The sequence below is a fragment of the Taurulus bubalis genome, assembly GCF_910589615.1.
Source record: "Taurulus bubalis genome assembly, chromosome: 1".
Classification (NCBI taxonomy): Eukaryota; Metazoa; Chordata; class Actinopteri; order Perciformes; family Cottidae; genus Taurulus; species Taurulus bubalis.
The window spans coordinates 28,208,068-28,230,425 of NC_136589.1; the positions used below are offsets into that span (position 1 = coordinate 28,208,068).

The 22,358-nt window shown below is 40.8% G+C and overlaps 1 protein-coding gene across 1 annotated transcript in view; it reads right to left on the bottom strand.

Annotated features, from left to right (window-relative positions):
• Positions 1–22,358, bottom strand: part of tmtopsa (teleost multiple tissue opsin a) — a gene marked incomplete at both ends in the record, with an annotated part of 52,471 nt that overhangs the window by 10,048 nt on the left and 20,065 nt on the right. The window contains one exon of the mRNA XM_079219517.1: positions 1,177–1,410. Within this exon, the coding sequence (XP_079075643.1) occupies positions 1,177–1,410 (234 nt within the window). The remainder of the gene's footprint in view (positions 1–1,176; positions 1,411–22,358) is intronic.

The following is a 22,358-nucleotide window of genomic DNA, read 5'->3' on the forward strand; positions in this document are numbered from 1 at the left end:
CCATCATTCTGTGGCTTGAATTTAATAACACAAACATCAGCCCGACTCACACAATAATTTGACACTACTTTAAAGGTCTGCTGTGATTCATTATTTGCATACAACGACTTTGTGTCCCACAGTCCTTAATCAGTAATTCAGTGTTTATGTATGTGCATCTAAAATCAGATGTGGTTGTCCACGTGTTGGCCACTAGTGGCATAACACAAGGAATGACTGATGAAACACGTCTGATGCTGGAGTTCACGTCCCAACTCTGACTGCCTTTTAACTTTCATCCTGTCTCTCTGGCCCTCCAGCCAAATAAGCATGAGCAGGGCCAGTGCTGTCTAGTTTAGAAGCTGATGGCCCAACAAGTGGATCTGTCTCATCCCTTCAACTTTTGACAGATGTTTGCAACATTTTTCCTGTGCTCTACTGAACTTTATGGCATATGTAGCTACAAACTTGTTGCAAGTACTGGGATCCTATGCAAACACACCATATGGACAACTTTATTATCACTATATGAGTCATGTGACATGCGCTCATTGTCTGTTTTATTACCTCAACACAGGCAACTTATGTTATACAAGCAGTTATAATAATAGTCCCAGGCTACTAACAACATCAACAAGCTCAAAATGGGAGCTCCAACTTAAAGATAATAACTGCCGAAGTGATTCAGCATGGGTAAAGGTTAATTAAGCGCTGAGAGACTAGTCAACACTTCAGGCAACGTCTTCATGACATCGCAAATAACCCTTCTGGTTTGACAAACAGTCAGTTAATACCAGGAATGGGTTGGAATCACATGAAAGGCTTGAGTTAGGTGATAACAGAATATATTTGATTCGTCCAACTGTCTTCTTATTGAATTGTTTATGTCATTAGATAACTGGATATTGGACCTTTTGATGCTACTTGATACACATGTGCTTCAAATCTGTAACAAATAGCTAGATTCAGATGTGTAAAACACCATGTTATTCATCATTGATACACAGGTTCATAATTTAGATTATTCAGTGTCAAGAAGGTACTGGAATAACATCTGATGTGAATAATAAAACAATGATTCATTTATATTCTATCAAACCACAGTGAAAACAATTGAGATAACTGGCCTCAGTATGCAAGATGACCTCATCCTGCTGCAGCCAAAGATAACCCCCCCCCACACACACACACTCTCACCTGTTTATTCATGAAGACATAGATGACTGGGTTGATGACCGTGCTTGTCTTGGCCAAGACTGAGGGGATGATGCTTGCCACGGGCGTGACCAGTCCCGGAGGCCCGAAGGTGGCTATCAAGGCCATGATGCCGTACGGCAGCCAGCACAAGAGGTAGCAGATCACCATGATCACCACCATAAATAACACGCGCTGCTCACGTTTCCTGCTCATGGATGCATTGATCCCGCTCACCTGGAGACAGCGAGGGGAAAAAGAGCGAAAATAATAAATTATCCTTTAATGAGCTTGCACAAAGTGACATATAGGTTTTTGACTATTGCTGCCAAGGGGCATTCCATTTTTACCTATTGGAAATAGAAGTTAGAAAAGGAGGAGAGGAGTCTAGGAAATAAAATGCAGGAGGGACAGAATAGAGTGCATGTCAGAAAGGTTGAAGTGTGAAATTGGTGTATAGAGAGGAACAGAGAGCCGGACACAGACAAAGAGGAGGTAGGGAAACAGCTCTTTCGACAGATGAGGTTTTATGCTTCCAAGGGCTTCAGCATTATGTTGTCGGGTTGTCTGTCTCTCCATTCTCATTCACAAAATGCCTTCAAATTTGCCACAAACTTTCACTTGAACTCAAGAATGAACTGATTAGATTTTGGTTGTCTCATGTCATGTATGTCCCATTTTCGTGAATGTGGTATCTCAGGAATGTCTGTAGGGACTTGGATGAACTGATTTCGTAATCAAAGGTCAATGTCAGTGACCTCACAAGACACATTTTTGCCATTACTCAAGAAGGCCTTTTTATGTTATGTTGCTCATGCTTTGATAATTTCACACAAATGTCAAACAGGATAAAATTATGAAGTGATCATAATTGGTCAGACATGACAAAAACTTGTAACTTTACTGGTTGGCGGAGGCATACGGCGACGAGACAATAATTCTGGTTTTCCCTGTTGTTTGCTGACCAGCAGGTGATGAGGATTTGATTTCTGCTTCTACGAGAACGCTTGTTCTGTTTCACACTTGTAGATGAAAATGCTGCCTTGAAAAGAAAAATAAACTATTTCATTGGGAGCCAAACCGTGTGCCCTGCAGTTTAGTATTTTTGTTTTGCACCTGAGTGTCTTTGCCAGAATGTGAGCACACTTAGTCCCTCCCATCAATTTTTGGTAATAATATATTTTCAACAAGTTAAAGTAATAGATTGATATTTGTATAAAATACAGTTATGTGCATACTTGCGGAGATTTAGATGAGAAGATATACTTTTCTTATTTATGTGTGTTACTTGTAAGTACAGCCAGTGACCTTCAGATTGACAAACTTGCAAACTGACATATACCTTTATCCTCCACAAACTTATGTATCTCTCACCTGGTAGCCACATGTCTGCAGAGGCACACACCGACAGGAGGCTCCTGCTCTGCAGGTTTTCTTTCTGCTTTTATAAGGGAGGTCAAGTGGAGTGACGGTATTCTAAGAAAGTACTGTTCACATAGTTGCACAGATACAAATACATTACTGAAGGTGAAAGAACATGACTTAAAAGGAAAAAAACAGTCAATCAGTCATCACTCCAATGATGGCTAATTATGAAGAAAAATATTCTTCGCTCGCTCTCTCCTTCTGCAAACCCCTCAATGAACCCATATATTTACATAGGTCTCCTCTACATGTAGATATTTCCATTTTGGCACATGCTACATATATGGTGTATACATATGTATTCATGCTATAGGGGTCTAAAAAATATGATGCACTGTGTTCAGGCGCTCTTTTCCTACATTGTTCAGTGCACATTACACTGACGGTACTGTAAACTCATGCGTTCCTGTGGACTCCTGTGTTGTCCTTCACACTGTGGTATTTGCATGAATATACACATTAATATGCAGCCTTCACCAGAAAGGCAGATTGTTTGCATTACTGCCACAATACGATTGTTTGTACCTTTTGAATTGTGCACCTTCAAGGTTACATATAACCCTACAAAATAATGTATTATCTTTGCTTCACAGCTTTGGACACAAAATCACATTAGCATTAACACTGAGCCTCGTTTTGGACAGAAACTCTTTAAATACAAGGTATCTCTCTTGCCTTCATTCACAATGCTTGAAGAAAAAAAAATTCCAAGCTTGACAGACCTGCTGTGCCTGGTTACAGTTGCTGAGCTATGATTGGACAATCGCTTATTGGGGATTGGTTTTGTGACCAGTCAATTACTGCGAAGAGAGATTAGTCCATCACACTGACACAAGTGGGACCAACTCAATTTGTTCTGACTCCCTCTGTCATCAAATCCCTAACTTGGCAGGATAACAGCATAACCAAAAGTTCGATAAACAAGCTCCTGTGAAACACTTTTTTTCGGATAGTGTGAGGCCAGTATAAAGTCAAAGAAATTCAAACACAAAAAATTACTTGAGATTACAACAACAGCCATTATGTCAATGAACTGCTCCATATCCTGCCAAGAGCTTAGTGACAATCAATGCCTTCAATAGCTCTCATAGTTTATTGGGTACGCTGACAAGTTGATCGTTTTTAGAATTCATCCTTGTTTAATTGAAAAGGTCACTTGTCTTTCTAACTTTGGAAAGTATAAATGTTCTACGTCCAGGTTGGTTCTTTTCCCACCCTGTACATTTTCCAACTTTTTCAGCTCTGGAGAATAGACGGCTAATAGTTTCAATCTTGGCTCTGATTTAAATAAATTAATTGGCAGAGATCACAGACAAATTGAGGAAAGGAAGAGGAAATGTTGAATGACTGCAATCAAAGGCTGTGTAGCTGGTGAAAGGAGCTAGCTTACTAATGGGCAGTCCTAACACAGAAGCTGTTTCATATGCTAAACAGCCATTCCCTGAAGCCGTATAATTCATATTTATGTGTTGTGTCCATGTGACGGCACAAATGTGTTGCAGCTTTTTGTCGAAACGACACGACTACAAGCTTGGTAATGAGCATCAAAATAACGGAAGGTTTTTGATGATGGACAACATGATGTGTTTCACTAAGCAGACAGTGAACTGAGAACAGCTTATTTTTAGCTTTGCATAATGACAGTTGAAATAGAGTTGTAGATTATGGGCAGTGGTCCAATGTAGCACTGATGCACACATAGAGTCGATAGACGAGTGGGAAAGAACTTCTCAAGAGCGGTTTGACGTGAAATGTCCGTCGAGAGAGAATATATTCACAGCACTTCACAGACTTAATTAAATATCCCATAGCTGTTTTTCCTCCCCGACAGAAGGAGCATGGTTGGGCCTGACGGGCTGCCAGTTATTTAGAAAGATCCATGGTGTGTGTGTGTGTGTGTGTGTGTGTGTGTGTGTGTGTGTGTGTGTGTGTGTGTGTGTGCACATGCTAATAATTTATCGTTTAAACGTAAACTAATGTAACATAAATATTTTGACAGATTATTGCTGTGATTGCAAAAGATAAAAGGATTTTCTTCTTTTTTTTCAATAACGAGTCCACCTTAAACAAGTGTGCCTGAGCAAGGGTTTTTGAGAGCTTTGGGACTAAATCCCTTTAATCTGCAGGTTGCAGGTGGCTGTCAAGCAAGACACAGGAACATGGTGTCTTGAGGAGTTGTGGTATTTATTCGTCGAGAAACAAACTGATGTGACTCATCGTCACAGACTCCCTCGCATTATGCCTGCTACACACTGACGGGAGCCCTGACAGAGTTGGCAAACAGAACTGACAACCTTACAGCTAAACTAATTGATGTGGTGGAGGCTGTTGTGCCTAATTAGAAAGCAACTAACACATATAAGAAGTAGGAGAATAGACTAGAATACTATAAAGAAACATATTTTTCAAAAAAGAACAGTAAAACAACTATCAGTACATTTCGGGGGAATGAAAAAGTTGGAGTTTCAGGAAGTATCAAAAATATAACCACCTGTCCATACTGAATATTCTATGCAATGTATGGCAGCTGAATTAAGAAAGTGTTCACTGGCCGAAGTGAAGAAACTCCTCATAATCTCTGTTTTGCCCTTCAGGCAACAGAAGTGCCTTAATTCATTGAATTACATTATGAGCCTCTCATCCCTCGTCTTACACCGACTTTTCTTCAAGTCAACAGGGAAATTTTATTGTGATTAATTTAAAGAAAATGAAATGTGTTTATCTACAGTTTTATAGCTGCTCATTTGACTGACTCAGGTTGCATTGAAGTTTAAAATGTGGGCACTATGAGCACGCAGCCGAGTTCCGATCTGGCGTATCCGATGACAAGAGTCACATTGAAAAGACGGGTGTAACCACGAAAAATGTCACCTGCTAACCCCTTGTGTTTACTTTAGACTGCCGTATTTCTAAGGCCATGTGACCAACAGTAATAATGTGTTTTGTGTTCTCCCTAAAAGCATGAATGTGTGTGCTTTCTACTCCACCTACGTTGCTTTTCCAGATGACACTGAAGTTGACATTAAGAGCCTGCTTTCAATATGTGTCTGCTTTGTTGTCTCTGTCACACCGACATCGACTGTTGAACTTCAAGAGGATGAATAACGATGTGTGAAGTAAGGGAGACGGGTGAATCTGACAGTTACACTTTACTGTCAGCATCTAGCTGTTCATGTCATGCTCAGAAGAGGAACTTACGAGTGAATGGTACAATCAGTTCAAACAGTTAAGCACTTGACAAATATGAAGTGAGCACTCCGTGAGGCACATACTTTTGAAGAGATTTAAGAAGGAAACATAAGATTGATTTTTCTTTGCCGAATGGAGACAGAAGGTTAATCCACCCACAACGGAAGCAGAGCCAAAAGACGTGATGACCAGGTCGTCTCACGGAGGGGGACGCAGCCCGCTGTGGCAGAATTTAGAGCGCTGGATGGGCTGCACGGGCTGCATGGTTCAGGCCGCAGCTCCATTATTAATAACATTTTTCAAGGAGGGAATAGTAGAAGGACATGCACGTATTGTGGGAATGATTGATGAGTTTCAGTTTAAGAGAATACTTTAGCACCCTGACTGCAGTTGGCATTGCAGTGGTCAAGGCAGGGGATGATTAAAGTTTGAGCAAAGAGTCAAGCCGAGTCCTGGGTGAGGAAAGTTCAGATTTAATGGATTTTTTTGGGAGAGCGAACCCCCATACATGGGTTGTGGCTGCATTGTGGGCTTTGTATGACAGTTCCTTGTCTAGAATACAGTTAGAGTTAGGACCCCTGCAGGCTTCAGGCAGGAGTTGTTATAGTCTTGTGTTGTCAGTGGTGATGGAAAGGTCTCGTGGAGAGGGAAAGTGCTGAAGAGTCCTATTCGTAATGCTTGTTTTCAAATAGAATAGTTCAAAATAGAGTTGGGTTCATTTCAGGCTTTGCCGGTTCAGTTAATGAGCTTAAACTGGCTTGACTTTATTCTAACCAACATTTGCCAATGAAAAGTAAAACTGTGCCAATAGAGTGGGGCAAGAATGAGTCCTAATTCCGTAAATGAGTTATCACTTTTGAACTTCCTGTTCCCTGATCTCGAAGTTACGGTAATGTTTTTTGGTGAGATGCCTGAATTAATGTCTGTTAATCAATAGCCAAAGCTATTTTAATGTTGTGTAAATAAATGTTCAAGTTTGATCACCAGATAATCCTTGTTTTGAGGCAGCTGACGAAAGTTAAAACAGCACTTTATTTAAAAGCATGGACAACTCAAAATATGGGCGTGGGTGTAATTAACATTATGGACCTTCAGGCTCATTAAGCATTTGTGTCCCTGTGGTGGTCCTCTCTGTAGCTGTATGACACACTGGGGAGGTCAGCTGCTTTTTATGGCTTTATGTTTACGGGTTGTCCGTCCACCCGTCCGTGTCTCAGGAATGCCTGAAAGGAATATCTTCAAATTTGGCACAAAAGCCCATTTAGACTGAAGGATGAACTGATTTTATTTTGAAGGTCACTGTGATGTCACAAAACTCATATCTGGCCATAACTCCAGAATCCGTTTACTAATTATAACAATTTCACACAAATGTCTAGTAGGATTAAAGTGGTGACATTTTGAACGGATATCAATGTAAACAGCAACTAGGCGGGTTGGCTGAGGCCTACAACCCCAAGGTAGTAATTCAAGTTATACCAGTGTAATCAAAGAGTCTCATCATCTTAACATTGGTGATAAAGCTGCAAGTCGCCGAATAGAATCTGAACCAGCATTGTTTTCCTCCAGTAAAATAGTTATTGTCCTAGGTGGATTTTGAGATTGTAATTGTATTATATGATGCTATTATTAAGATTGCTTGATGATGACTTGTTAATAATCTGATGATCTAGTCTAATAGCCTTGTTTGAGAGGGTATCTTTTCCACTTGCTTAGCTGAAGTTTAGAGTTTTGTTGGATATTTGATACCAGGCCAGCAGGCACAGTGAAGTCCCCAGTGTAGAGGACAAGTCACCTCCAGCATCTTCCAAACACACTACAATTGGTCTGCAAGTGAGTGGAGGAGATAGACTGACAGCAGTGCTCAAGTAGGCACTGTCAAAACACAACTCTTGACTGTTTATATTTCAGAAACTGCTCTGTCAAGAAGTGTGGAGTCACCATGTACTTAACTTTCTTTCCCCATATCCTACAATACTCTACATCCTACAATTATTTCTGCTTTGTTATCAGACAGTTTCTTCCTCACTGTTTCATCTATCCAAATACAGATGTTCCGGTAAAGAGTCTAATTTCTCTCTCTCTCATTTTATCAACAGATTGGCAGTATGTTTGGGAGGGCTGTGTATTGGCAAGCACCTCACAATATAATATGTATCGTGATACACGTGTTAGCCTGCTATCTAAATGTCTCCTCTACATGTGCTGCTGCGTGTCTCATGCGGTCCACTCACCACATAATAAATCATTGAGAGTCAAGATAGCTCCTAGCTTCTTCTTCTTTTTAGATGCGGATTTATCCAACAAAAACACACAAAAAAAGAAGAAAAACTAGCAGAGCCAGTGTCCGAACCACCATTCCTCTGATTGATAGGCGGGCATGCTAACCACTGAGCGAACAGTCAGAATGGATTGGAGGACTGAGATACTAGACATATTGCCCAACTGGCCGTATTCATTCGTGGTGTTGATGAGATTTTGGCGGTCCCCGAGGAGTTCCTTGTGACCAATCACAGCGCACGTTAATGGTCATGCGGGCCCTGTGGCCAAACACACGTTTCATAATGCTAGCAGGCCTCTCCATATAGTTTAACCAGCTCTTGATTGCATAGAGAAACAGAGGTGAAATGTGATTGGATGAGAAGACCCTTAACAAGCAGCGGCGCCGTGCCACACAGCAGGCTGAAGGCTTCTGAAGGCTGAAGAGAAGGCAGACAACAGAGCAACACAGGAGCTGGACAATGATAAAATAAGGTAATAGGGAAAAATAATTATAATACATGTAGTGTATATGTGAAAAACAATACAATTATAAACACTTTGTGATTCTGTTTAGCAGAGAAGGCTTAGCAGGCCCTGACGGCCCGCCACTGTTTTCAATACATATTGTAGTATATTATAATATATATGCAATATTGTACTCTATTTATTATTATTTAAAATACAACTTGCTGTGTACTACCTGGATAGTCTAATATGCACATCACATATTTATAATTCAAAACAAATTGCATCAAAACTACTTCAAAAAACTAAAAAGGTATTTGCATTGCAGAGTCACTCAGCAGTGAACACACTGAACTGAAATGTGTTATATGAAAATAAAGCGCACATGGTATTCTCATTGTCACTGAACTTTTTTAATAGAAATAACTTGCCACAACTTAATTTGAAAATAAAATACATAGTGTATTTTCTTATTGTGTCACTGACCACTCTTAACTTACATGTAGATGCCGTAAACATCATGTGAAATAATGCATTAAGTAAAGTTGTCAGCCACTATGGCTGGGGTCCTTCCCATTTATGTTCAATTCCTCCAGGTTCAATTTTCAGTTACTCTGTAATGTTACTGCCTGTACGGTTCTCGTGCATTGCTGGTGTCTGCACAAAAGATTTGAAACAGGATTTACATTTTCTTTTTAATCATTACTATTTGCGGACATATTGATACACTATTGCTGAAAATAAAATATGTGATAGCTATACTATTGATATTTTTTGCCCTAATGGATGGTTAGTCTTTTCTTTCTGTTCATTTACTAATATCTATTGTATCCTGAAAAAGTAGATCGCAAAACAATGATTTTAACTGCCATAAATATTATTTATGTCATTATTGAATAGGCTTGTTTACTGTATTATTATTTATACAACTTGTTTCTTGTATATTGATTTTGTTTTCTATTTACATGCGATAGGAACCATTTTTACGTCCTATTTGTGCTAGGACGCATTTAGTTGTGACAAGCTCCAAGACATGTACAGTGGTAGAAGCTTTACTCCTATAAGTTAAAGTGACAAAGTGTTCATTTCAAGTATTATTGTTTTCCAAGTTTTCCCTCTCAGTCCCTCTCAGTTGTGTGCAGCAAGCGAGGTATGTTCGTTATGTTGATGTTCTTCGCGCATATTTACGTGCAAACTGTTTATCGTGTAACGTGAACGCCAACTTGTTTTGTGTGTTAAAATATCTTTAAACAGTTCGACGGTGGATTGATGATGGCGATGTTGACAGAGGCGAGTTGAAGAATAAATAATCCATCAGTACCATAAGAACCACAAGGTGTCATGTATTTCCTGGAGGGAGTGATAATGATAGATATTCAACACAAAAGTACTTCATAGTCAGGGAGTTACACACATATAACAGAACGAACTTGTCAATATGACTGCCAGTTTCTCTGATTTTACACCATCATCATACCCCCATCCCCTTTTCGTATTCTTAATTAATCAACATAATCACTTCATTTGGAGTCTTTGGGCCGGCTAACTGGATTACATGGATGTAGTGGGCGGTTGCCAGATCGGATGCTAAAAATCACCTCAGCCCTGGGAGACTGGAGGCAGTTGGTGCCTCCTCCGCCTCCCCCAGCTGCTGCCTGCCCTCCTTCCCATCTGCAGCGGCACCAGACACTGGCTTCTACATTGTGAGATTGGTGGCGGTATGAGCCAGACATGGAGGTGAGAACATTCAGGGGAAGATGGTGGGCGAGTGGAGAGAATGAGATATAGTGGCGAGAGGTTGTTTGAGATGGGAACGTGCACAGGAGGAAAGAGTGGGACAGGTGCAGCAGAGAGAAATGAGAGAGGAGAGGTGGGTGGTTGTAAATCCCAAAGGAGAGAAATGAAGGCCTCTAGGGAAGAGCTAAATGCAGGCAGATTTCAAATTGATTGCTGTGCATGGAGATTCTTGTTAGTCCAATAGTTAATGGCAACATTCCCCCTCTGCTGCTTTTGTCTTTCTGTCCTCATTTTTGTTGTGGGAGTTTTCACCAAGTCGTAGCCAGCATGTGAGGCTTTCAGCTAAGCGAGCATTGACCTGGCTGGAGTCAGGTCAATGCTCAAAGGTGTGTCAGCTGCAGATATTTGTGCCTTGCCAGTTCGACAAACATGCACACACAACCTTAAAATACAAGGCTGTCATGAAAGTGCACTCAGCTAAGCAATCCAAAACAAATAACCTTCTCCGACTGTCTTCTTTAAAGTGCACCGACCCTTAGGGGCTCTGGAAAACGGAGACCCACGCCAAATCAGTTCAGGCACATTTATTAGTATCTACCTAGGCCTGTCATAATAGTTACTACATCAATGTATCCAGTGGTGTATAGTAACAAAGTAGAAGTACTTTGTTACTGTACTGTTATTGACCTCCAGTCACGAGTCCCTCAAGCTCCACCCTCATTGGACTCATCTCTGGTGGGGATGAGTCCGCCTACAGGTGGGAGACTGATCACCTGGAGACCTGGTGCAGCCAAAACCACCTGGAGCTCAACGCCTTGAAGACAGTGGAGATGGTTGTGGACTTCAGAAAGAATGCAGCCCCACCCGCCCCTCTCATCCTGTGTGACTCCCCCGTCGACGCAGTGGAGTCCTCCCGCTTCCTGGGCTCCATCATTTCCCAGGAACACAAGTGGGACCTGAACATCAGCTACATCACAAAGAAGGCCCAGCAGAGGATGTTCTTCTTGAGGCAGCTGAAGAAATTCAACCTGCCAAAGAAAATGATGGTGCAATTCTACACTGCCATCGTTGAGTCCATCCTCTGCTCCTCCATCTCCGTCTGGCATGCTGCAGGCACTGCCAAGGACAAGACCAGGCTGCAGCGCATCATCCGCTCTGCTGAGAGCGTGATTGGCTGCAATTTGCCGTCCCTCTGTCATTCTGTCACCCCCAAGACTATTTTTCGGACTACTTCTCTGACTATTTTTTCACCACCAGGACTATTTTCGGATATTTTTCGGAATATTTTCTCACCCCCAGGACTATTTTTTCGGACTATTTTTTCATTCTTTTATTTCCTCTTCTTCCCTTCTTTTTTTTCTTCTTACCGGTCACGCCCCTGCACACTTCACATTTAAATCACCCATGTCACTCAACATACACTTTAACTTAAACACCCATCACTTTAACATACACTTTAACTTAAACACACGTCACTTTAACATACACTTACATTAACGTTATCTGTTTATCTGAGCACTTTATCTTATACTTGATTTAATATCATTGCACTGTTGTTGTCGTTGATTGTTGTTTGTCTCGTCTAATGTCTCATGTCTAATGTATGCACCTTCCGCCTAGAAAAATTCCTCGATTGTGTAAACATTCCTGGCAATAAACGGTTTTTGATTCTGATTCTGAAGTAGTCTTTTGGGATATCTGTACTCTACTATTTATATTTCTGTTGACTTTGACTTTGACTTCATTACATTTTGCAAAGAAAACTGATACTTTTACTCCGATACATTTCCCCTGAAATGTACTCACTACAAAATGTAATCTATCTTTAGAAAAAAACAAAACATCCGGGACTGTGGTGGAACACAGACTCCACGAAGCAGGTTTTGCAAATCACAATATTATGCATTGTCCTCTACATCATCTCGTCCAGCGCTCCCAAACCTTTATGCGTCACAGACCGGTTACGTGAAGACAATATTTTCGACCTCGGGGAGACGGAAGCGGCGACACCCGACATGTGTTCGTTATGTCCAGTCTACTCCTAACTATACCGTTATGTCCAGTCTACTGCTTAACTTATAACGCGCAGCACAAAGAAAGGATGTTGAAATGGGCAGGTTTTCATGCTTTTTGGTGATCTCAGGATACTCTGCCTTGGTTTTAATCCAGAACACAGACAAAGCTGAAAAATACTTTAAAATGTCATTTTTAGAGTAACGTTCCATCTGAGGTTACCACAGACAGATGTATCCAGTCATTTTTCACAATAAAACATCTTTCCGGCCTTGATTTTTTTATTTTAATTTTAATTTTTCATTCATTCTTTCTGTGCAGCCCGGTACCAAGGGCCCCACGGCCCGGTACCGGCCGGAATGAGCATATTTATAACCACACTGTTACAACTCCTTCATAGTGTCATATTGCTTTTTGGAGAATTATGATGATAAGTTCATAGTAGATGCAAGAGTATACTTAGGTACAATATATTATGTTGAGCATAATATGTGGATGTATCACAGCTAGGGATGGGTATCGTTTTGTTTTTTTTCGATACCGGTGCCTGAACCGATACTTTTTTATTGCCAAGGCAATTATTTTTCTTCAAATTGAACAATATATTAACTGTTTAAAGTATACTATACATATAAATAAATAAATACATACAACACACTTGTCTTCCAACTACAGCTTCAAACCTTTTAAGTTCAAATTATAAACAATATATATTTAAAGAATATTATTTACAGACACAAGCATCAGGTGGCCTGATTGGGAACGTGTGCAACAGAACTCAGACACTGTTGGATTCTACAAACTGCTGCTTTACTGGACTACACATCATCATTAATATCAACTTGCCCCGCCCCGTCCCCTTAAACCCCGCTCTGCATGCAGGCAGACAGAGAGCAGAGCGGAGCAGAGCAACGAGTGCGCTATTAAAGTATCCATCAAAATCTTATCGTTTTTAGCGAACGGGTACCGCGCTACCTTTTTAATATCTATATACCGAGCAACATTACAGAGTAGTGTACAAAAAAAAGTATTTAAATCGGCTCAGGCACCGGAAGAAAACACCGAAATCTGCGTTACACCAGGATAATGTTTTGCAAGAATGCACCATCAACACTCGTGAAACTCCTGGGAGAGGTGGGATGGAACAGCTTTGCAACACTACACTGCCTCAACAAAGAAAGACAGATTAGAAGTAACTTTCCGAGTGCATTTACTGTACATTATGACTCTGTATCTCTTTATATATTTTACTGAAACTTTTTCTCATTTTCCAGTCTTTAAGTCAGCTGCATCTAACTTTGAAAAGCTGCAAGCCAAAAACGTATCTTGTGCCTGAATGAGATGTTGGAGAGGAACAAAATAAGAGATATATGATCTGTTGCGGGCAACTTTCTCTTAAAGCTAATTTAATGAGGAGGAAACTTCCAAACTTTTAATGCCACAGCTCGCTCACCCACATAAAAACAGATTCCTTCTGACTGACTTTTTTATCTGATCATTTATTAAACACACACATTTCATGTATCGCTATTAAAACACCCCTAACCTGAGGCTTCTGACTGAAATAACAGGCTTTACAAGACTTACAGGGACTGTAAATGTAATAAAAGGGGCTCATTTTGTATCGGGAGTCGGCATAATTGCTGAAAATTCAGAAGTTTAAAAAACAAAACCCTGTTGGTGTCTGTGTGACTTTTCTCCCGTCGCCGGGGCTTTGACAGCTGAAGCTGCAACACAATATCAAAGCTAAGTTAGTTGGATCCTTGCACCAGAACATGAACACCTCAGAAAGCTACATACTCAACAATGTGATCGCACTTTTCACCCTTCCATCATCTCCCCTCCCCCCCCCACACACACACATACACTCTCTGCCAGAAGGGTGGGAAAGTGCAGTCAACGAGAAAAGACAAGACGTTCAACTGATGCCGAGTCATATAAAAACACGTCAGCGATTGTACGAGTGACATTTCTCCTCTGCAATGACTTACTTGGTTGAGAGAGGGGGCAAATGGTTCTTGAAGCCCATCAGCTTGTACACAACTCCAGTCTTTTGCTGACGGTGCTTTGGGACGTGCACACAAACACACAGATACACACACACACTGTACAGAAATACACTTGGATGTATACGTTCACTCTGCATCCAAATGCAGTCTCAAGAACCTTTAAAAAAATATATCTAAATAGACACCCAGATGAAAAAACAAACGGTAGTCAACTCAAATAGAGGATGTCGACATAACTCACACCAAGCCACCCAGACAAATAGTCATACGGTACAAACACACATCGCCCAAAAGGGCAGAGCACTTTCGTGTGGCTTGTTTTGTCTCAGTATTCCAGTTCCTGAGTCGGCCCGGGGGTTCTGCCAGCGCAGTTGTTGGCCGCTAAACATGATTGATCACAGAATTTGTCTGCCGCATTAGTCCCGTACAGCACCAACCTCCTGTGGCCTGCCAAACACTACGCCTGCCTGTCGCCCATCAAAGAGCCTCTCTCAGCAAGAATCCTGAACGCTCCGCTGAGTCGCTTTTCAAACACTCACTGTCCCCCTCCTCCCAACCTTTGCATATCCCTGCGCTCCTTACTTCCACCTTCCCCATCTCTTGCCCCCACCCCGCCACATTGAGGTGTCTTCAAGGTCGCAGAAAAGGGCTGGTATTATAACTTTTATTAAATGAGGGAGAGTCAAGAGAATCTGTCACTCACTGGGGAATAAGCATTACAAGCTGCTTTCTACAGACAAACAACTTTTATGGGAGGGAATCAGTTATCAAATTGAGGGTGAGGCTGTGTCGGGCTGCTGGGGGAGTTCAGGAGCGGATGTTGTGATGCAAGGTTGGTGTGCGTGTTTGTGTGTGTGGGTTACGCTGAGATGGAGTGCCAGGACATTCATTTTCATTTGGAATAATATAGGGCTGCAACAACGAATTGATAAAATCGATAAAAATCGTTGAGCAAAAGTGTTGGCAACGAATTTCATTATCGATTCGTTGTGTCGCGCGATTATTACAGCAGTCATAAAGTCGCGGAGAAAAAAAAAAGAGCGGAGCAGAGCAACTGGCCTGTCAGCGTGTCTGAGATTGGAGTGAGAGACTGAGAAACGTTTAGATCGGGATCTTAGCAAAAATAGAACATCTTGGATGTGACGTGTCGAGTCTTGGCCAATCAGCGTTAAGATGTCTACAGCGGCTTCATTTCCCTCAAACTTGTTTTTAATGGAAGCTCGTCAGCTATCACGTTAACTAACGTGTTTGGGTTGTGTATTGTCGTTAAAGTTACTTTATGTTCCGTTACAGTTCAGTCTTGCTTGTAGAAAACCGTAACGTGGTGAAACATGCCGTCACCCCCCGGTCTGGTTCACTTCACGCTGTTACTCGTTAACGTTAAATCGGCACACCGGCGGATCTGGCTGCAGGTTGTTTTTTTACTCAAAGTAGACTGAATCAAATCACGTAGTTGGGCTTAGCCAACAATGTCATTTCGTGGTCGTAAGAGGCCCAGAATGAAATAGTTTAAGGAAGAGGACGCTCTATATGTAGCACAGCTTGATGCAGAGCTGAGATGAAGTGGAGCTGGGCCTGAAGGTTGAGGTCCAAACAGACGTGAGAGGAGCAGTACAGCTTCCCACTGTCCCAGTGTTTCATACATATTGATAAAGCAGGGCATGCTAAAGCAGCCTCTGCTCCAAGGAGATCAATTACAGTAAAAACAAAAAAAAGGGCTCACATTTGGCAGATGTAAAGCATACATGTGTATGTTTTTAGTTAGTCCATTTTAATTTAATTTTTAATTAATCATTTAATTTAATTTTAATTAACAGCTCAGGGATGTTCAAGGAGCAACCTGTTTGTGCTTTCTGAACATGTTTTGCACTGTGAATTTGCACTGTCACTTCTGTTTTTGAACAAAGGGTTGGAAATTAATGCTTTTTTGCTTTTTTATCCGATTCATCGATTAATCGAAAAAATAATCAACACTTCCGAGAACCTAAGGGAGAGGTAAGCAGTGCAGAGGCAATGTGGCATTGACTTGTTGAACTGTACCAAAACGGCTTTTTTTCTTCTGTTGGATTCCTTTTGGTATTCTCCCTCCTAGAGCTCTAAAGGGACTTGAGATTCAAGAGGGAGAAAAAAAATCCAGAGGAGACCAATGTTTTCATCTAATGTCAGAAGTCCTTATATAGAGTTCACCAAATACAGAGAACAAAATTAAATATATCCGTTGGCTGTGAGCAAGTTATCAAAGATGAGTTCGTAGCATCCCTTTCACATGTCAGCTTTCGACATATTTTTGACATATTTGGCATCACATCCTGATTCCTAAGTATTCAGTACAAATCTCTAAATTGAAGAAAAAGAACCCCAACAGGATGTACATTTGATATAAAGTATGGGGAAAAATAGCACTTCACTGAACTAAATTGAGTCGTGGCAGACTGTTTGTGTGACAGGCTTTGTTGAAAAAGTTTTATTCCAGTTCCACTCCTCATTTAATGGGTTGGACTCAATAGTTTGCTCAATCAAGCACAAGTAGACGGACACAGGCATAAAAAGTCACACAACGATTTAAAAGTGTGCATTTGATCATCTGGACACACTCAGCAGATCAGAGCTTCAACAGTTAATTCAATAAACCACAGAAATTGCTCCAAGCCTTCTTCTACAGTATGCACCTTAAATGTTAGTGGTGTGAAATGTGTAAATGAGGAAACTGGCATTAGTGAAGAATATATAGGTAGGTTCTCTGCAAAGTTAAAGCTATCTCTGACACTACAGAGGTTTCTTTTGATGACTATATTCACACACAAATTGCCAAAGATGCACAATACAGAGAAGCTTGGCAGCACCTTGCACACAGAGAAGACAAAAGGACCTCACTGAGTTTCAGTGAGCTTTCCAGGAGTACATTTCAATGATAACTTCCTGAAAATGTAATCACGCCTGAAATTGTAATACAATTTGCATTTAATTCGATCAGAAAATGTAATAATATCCAATAATGTCATGAAATGTCCTGATTGATATTGTAAAAACTTTTTTATTGATGATGTAATAGCTTTAGGCATCTTTTTTTCAAAACTGATCATTTTAAATTTGAAAGATAATATAATAGTGTAAGAAAGTGTGTTTTTTTTTCTATGAAATTTATAATGTGCAAGTATACAACACGTAGAGATGCATTCAACTAAAATTCCTATCAATCGTAAGTGAACAAGCCATACCCATGTTGATTGGTCGTTATTGTATTTTCCATGAGACAAGCCATCGATGAAGGCAAAACATTCGGTTTAAGCTCTATGAAATGTTCTTGTTCGTCTATGTTGACACACAGTGATCCTTATCGAATCCTTTGTGTCAGCTGAGCTTATGACGTTTCTTCATTCAAATAGGCTTTCAAATCAAATTAAGATGAGATGAAGAGAAAGGTTAAACCTATTACTTAGTGCATCATTCTTTTACTTTTACTCAGTTGTACCCCCACAGATTATGATGTGGGGTCCAATCACAGATGTTCTAGTTTTAAAGAGGTGCCTGATCATCACTTTTTACACTCGAGGGATTTCTTTCCTGATAAGGCAAAGTTAGCATCACTTTTTGTTGAATGATTCTGTCAAAATGATTTGAGCACACAGCCTTTTTTGTCTTGGCAGACAACTGCAGAGCGCCTGTCAAAACAATAAAGGATGGACTATTCAGTCAATTATTGTACTTACTGGTGCAGAATTGCAATAGCCTATTCCACAATTATTTATCAAATGAGTCTTATTGTTTTGACAGGAGCTTTATGTGGTGGCGGGGGCGGGGTTATGCTCGGGTGCAGAGGGAGAGAGGGGGGGAGCGATTCAGAGAACAGGTGCCGGGATGAGGGATAATCAGGCTCAGCTGGGGGCAATTGGTGTCTGTGTCTCTCCCTGTTTAAAAAAACAGCAGTAGCGAAGGAGGAGCGGAGGCGACGCAGCTGATTGAAGAGCAGTAAGCCGAGGCGACGGCGCGGACGCGACAGGACCCGAGACAAGCAGGCAGGTGCGCTCAGGGGCGAGGCCGAGAGCGCACCCGAGTCAGACAATAAAGCTTGTTACCCCATCCCGAGTGTGTTGCCTTGTGTGCCGCCCAGAACTCACGGGGTAAAGCAGAGGCGTTACACTTTACATTTGACAATCATTCTCAACACAAAGTGATGCTAACTTTGCCATGTCAGGAAATAAATAATTTATAAACCAGAGCGTAGGATCCACACTAAATGTTTGCCTGCGTGCAAAGGAGGATTTACGCCAAAACATTTTCAGATTAAAGAAAACTTGCGTACGCCTGTCGGTGATCTATTTCATTTTATTATAAATCAACCTTTAAAGCTGGTCCAGCCTCCCGTGCCGCCCTCTACAAGCAAAGCCCTTTCTGAATGTTGATGCATGGAGATCAGCTGCTGATCAGTCGGTCTTTACGGTGAATCACGGCAACTACAGAGAGGAAGAACACTCGTTCAGTCAAAAATTCTTCCAACATTACACATCACAAGTCTCACCGTAGTATTTATGTAGCAGTCAAGCATTGCTTCCAAAGTGCGACAATCGGTGGTATCTGCCACCCTGGATATCTTTTTTTTTTAATGAAGTTTGATGAACACAATTTATTTACTTATCCTTTCTTATAACATTATGATTAGTACTGATAATGAGGATATGTATGAGTGATCGTACGAGAGGTGTCACTGGCTTGATTTCCAGACTTTGCTCATTTACACAATCCTTATGTGCAGGTGATGAAGATTAGCCAGGTGAGGTAACGGCAGAAGGTGTGTGACAGTCACCATGGTTACTCCTCTGCTCCAGTGAGCTATGATACTCACATCGAATATTTGTGTACAGTTTGTCTGTGTACAGTGCGCTGCATGTATCTGTCAATATGGAACAAACCATAAATGAGTCTTTAAAGTCGTGTAGAGATTTCACCCACAAACACTTGATGAAAACATATATCGGAAGTGGTGATATATGCACGGTATTAGAAGATTATTGCTCTAGTAACACTAGTTGACGGTATTTTACAGCTGATGATGATTTATTCAGCTGCTCCACAGCTGACCACGAGTATCGGTAGATTGCTCTCTCCTCTGCCCTCCGGGGTGCAGACAGCGTTGATTAAATATTAAGTGAAATACGATTTGAGGTTTGAGTTGGTTTATATGTTTAACAAGTGAAATGTGCTTATGGCTCACTGGTACATGCACAAATAACACTGCTGTTTTGACTGTTTATGATCAAGAAAATATATAGGTGTAAAATAACAGTTAATTTAAGTGAAATTTAAGTGAAATGGGTGAGATACATCGGGTGAGATTCATCGTGAGATGCATTGGGTGAGATACATCGTTATATCTGTAATGATGCCTCTCACATGTAATTTCTATCCGGCTTCAGTTCTGTAATGGTAAAATATGTGTATGCAACTATTGAAATGTATCTGGTGTCTTATGAAATAGAAAATGTATAGACACGGTAGAAAAACACTGTGTGCCTGTTAACATACATGGCTCACCATACGTCGTCTGCTTCCTGTTGGGAAGATAGTGTTTTCACAGAAACTTAACTGCATTCGACTCATAATCAGATGCGTCCCGGAACAAGATAGCGGGCAAACCCAACTGTCTATGTATTTGTTGTATGGGTGTAACCTTTTTGTGTATAAGTACTGCTGTATTTCTGTGTTCGTAGAAGCTTCTTCCACAGCTCACTGGGATACGTGTCTGTTGAACTCTCTTCCGCTTGCAAGCAAATAAATGATCAAGACAACTTGAAACAAAAAACTCTGTTTGTTCGTTCATTGATTGAAATCAAACTCTCCTCTCGATTAACCTAGGAATCTTGCACAACAGTTCCCCACCTCACAATCTGCGTCGCTAATCCCCGTGTGTCTGCTAAATGTTCGGAGGTCAGAGTTTTGGGACTTGTGCGCACGTTCTCCCGTTGAGTTTGTTTTTTATAGATCACAACGTTTGCGTGGGAAGTGGCGTACGCCTCTTTCAGACCTCGTTTTGAGCGTAGGTAATACATGAGACCACGGGGGTTTAAAAATGTGTGACAGACAGGAACATTTAGGGATTACATTATCGGTTACATTTCTGTCACTTGTTATTAAAATATCAGACAAGATGTTTTATTACATTAATTGTAGGGTTGTATTACTTTTTCAATTGGGTTAAGTGAACATTTCTATACAATTCAGCTGTTATTACACTTTCAGGAAATTATTACATTATTGGGCCACATAGCACTACATACACAGTGCTAACAGTGTAATGAGAGCAAAACCTAAAAAGCAGAAGGGTACTTGTACTCTAAGAATAAGATAGAATAGATTATACTACTGCTGTGTAGTAATACAACACCTTGTTGTTGCAGGACGACAATAATCGGTGGAGTGTTCCTTTTAACACCCATACAGACTTCCATATACTGTAAACTGTGTATTCAAGCGCAAACACACATAGATGCAGAGTAAGACTCTTTCATGATGTATTTGTGTTTTATCAGTTAACGGCAGGGGTTAACGGCTCATTACTCATTGTGTCCTGTGTCTGCCTGAAATACCAGGGGGAGGATTCCCCTCCTTATGGCGATTAAGCACATTCAGTATGAATAATATTGATTGTCCCAGTATGGCTCCAGTTTAACATTCCAATAGCAAAGTAATTATCTGCATGAATATTTCATCTGATATAGTAAAGATAAAATGGTGCAAAGCTAGAGATGTGAAGATTTGTCTTTTCTCCAGCCAGAGGGTTATAAAAGACTTTCAGTGTTCCAATGGTATGTATTAGACGAATGCACAGTCCTTTATTGTGTTTGGTCAAACCCTGCTCCTGTATCACTTGGTATGACTAATCATGTGATAACACTTTTAAAGCTGAATTATTTTGCAGACGTACTGTAAGATAGACAATAGCATCAAGGGCTGTATTCACACAGTATCTTGTCTTACGGTGAGAGTTTCCTTTTAAGACGTATTGGCATAGCTCCTTACAGTAACTTTTACTAATTGAACTGATTGAACTGCTTCAGGAGGGGCCCAGCTAGACCTTGACCTAGCTGTGTCAGTGAATGTGAAATTAAATATCTGTACACAGGCGTGTTTTATCTCTGTATTTTCCAAAAAGCTGGCCCCTGAACCCTTTCAAACCTTTAACTTCTCTCAGACTTAGATGTTGGGAGTTTTAGCACTAAATGCTTTGTGAAATCCTCTAAGACCAAAAATCAAGGAGTCTTAAAGTTACAACTGTGTAATGAAGACCCTCCATTACCCTTCATTCAAATGATTGGAGTATATACTGTTTATTGGTGCAGTCAAATAAGATGCAATGTGTTTAAGTAATATACCTCTGTTGTGTCTCCTCTTGAGGTTGTTCCATCTAAAAAAAAAAAAAGAGCCCCCCCCCACAATTGGTTGTGTGGCGTGAGTGCGTGTGAAAACATGCAAAAGTGTGTGTCACACGGCGAAACCGTGAGAGTTGGTAGCTCTGCAATTACAGAGCTTGAAATAATAAATATGTTGGAAATGGGAATCGCCAACAAAAGTCATGATTTTTTTGAACACACAACATCTAGTAGGGAGGGCCGGGGAACAAGTAAACACGTGAATATAGTTATATATCTCTGGGCGCTGCCCCCATTTCCAATAGAGAATCCTCAAAGAGGTGTGTTAGATATACTGTATATCCTTAGGAGAAACACAGACGGGGCGGGCATGCATCCATCCTCAATAAATCGGCATCCTTTAAAATATGGTTAACAATGACTGCTATAATTTCAAGGAATGTAACGCTGTTCATCACTGCTTTGTTTGAATGTGTGCGTCTCAGTCAGCAGAGAAATGCTGCTACATCCTACAGACAGATGGCTGCAGAGGCTGGCATGCCAGATGAGAGGCTGTGTCACATCCAAATACTCCATTTGGGCCATTGCTTATTGGGTCAAGACAGGTGGAGACCCAGTATGTGAGCAAAGAGAGAAGCAATGGCTAAAGTCTCTTTTCTCACAAACACACACAAGAAAGAAAGGCAGGCTTTTCTTTTCAAGACAGCTATTGGCAGAT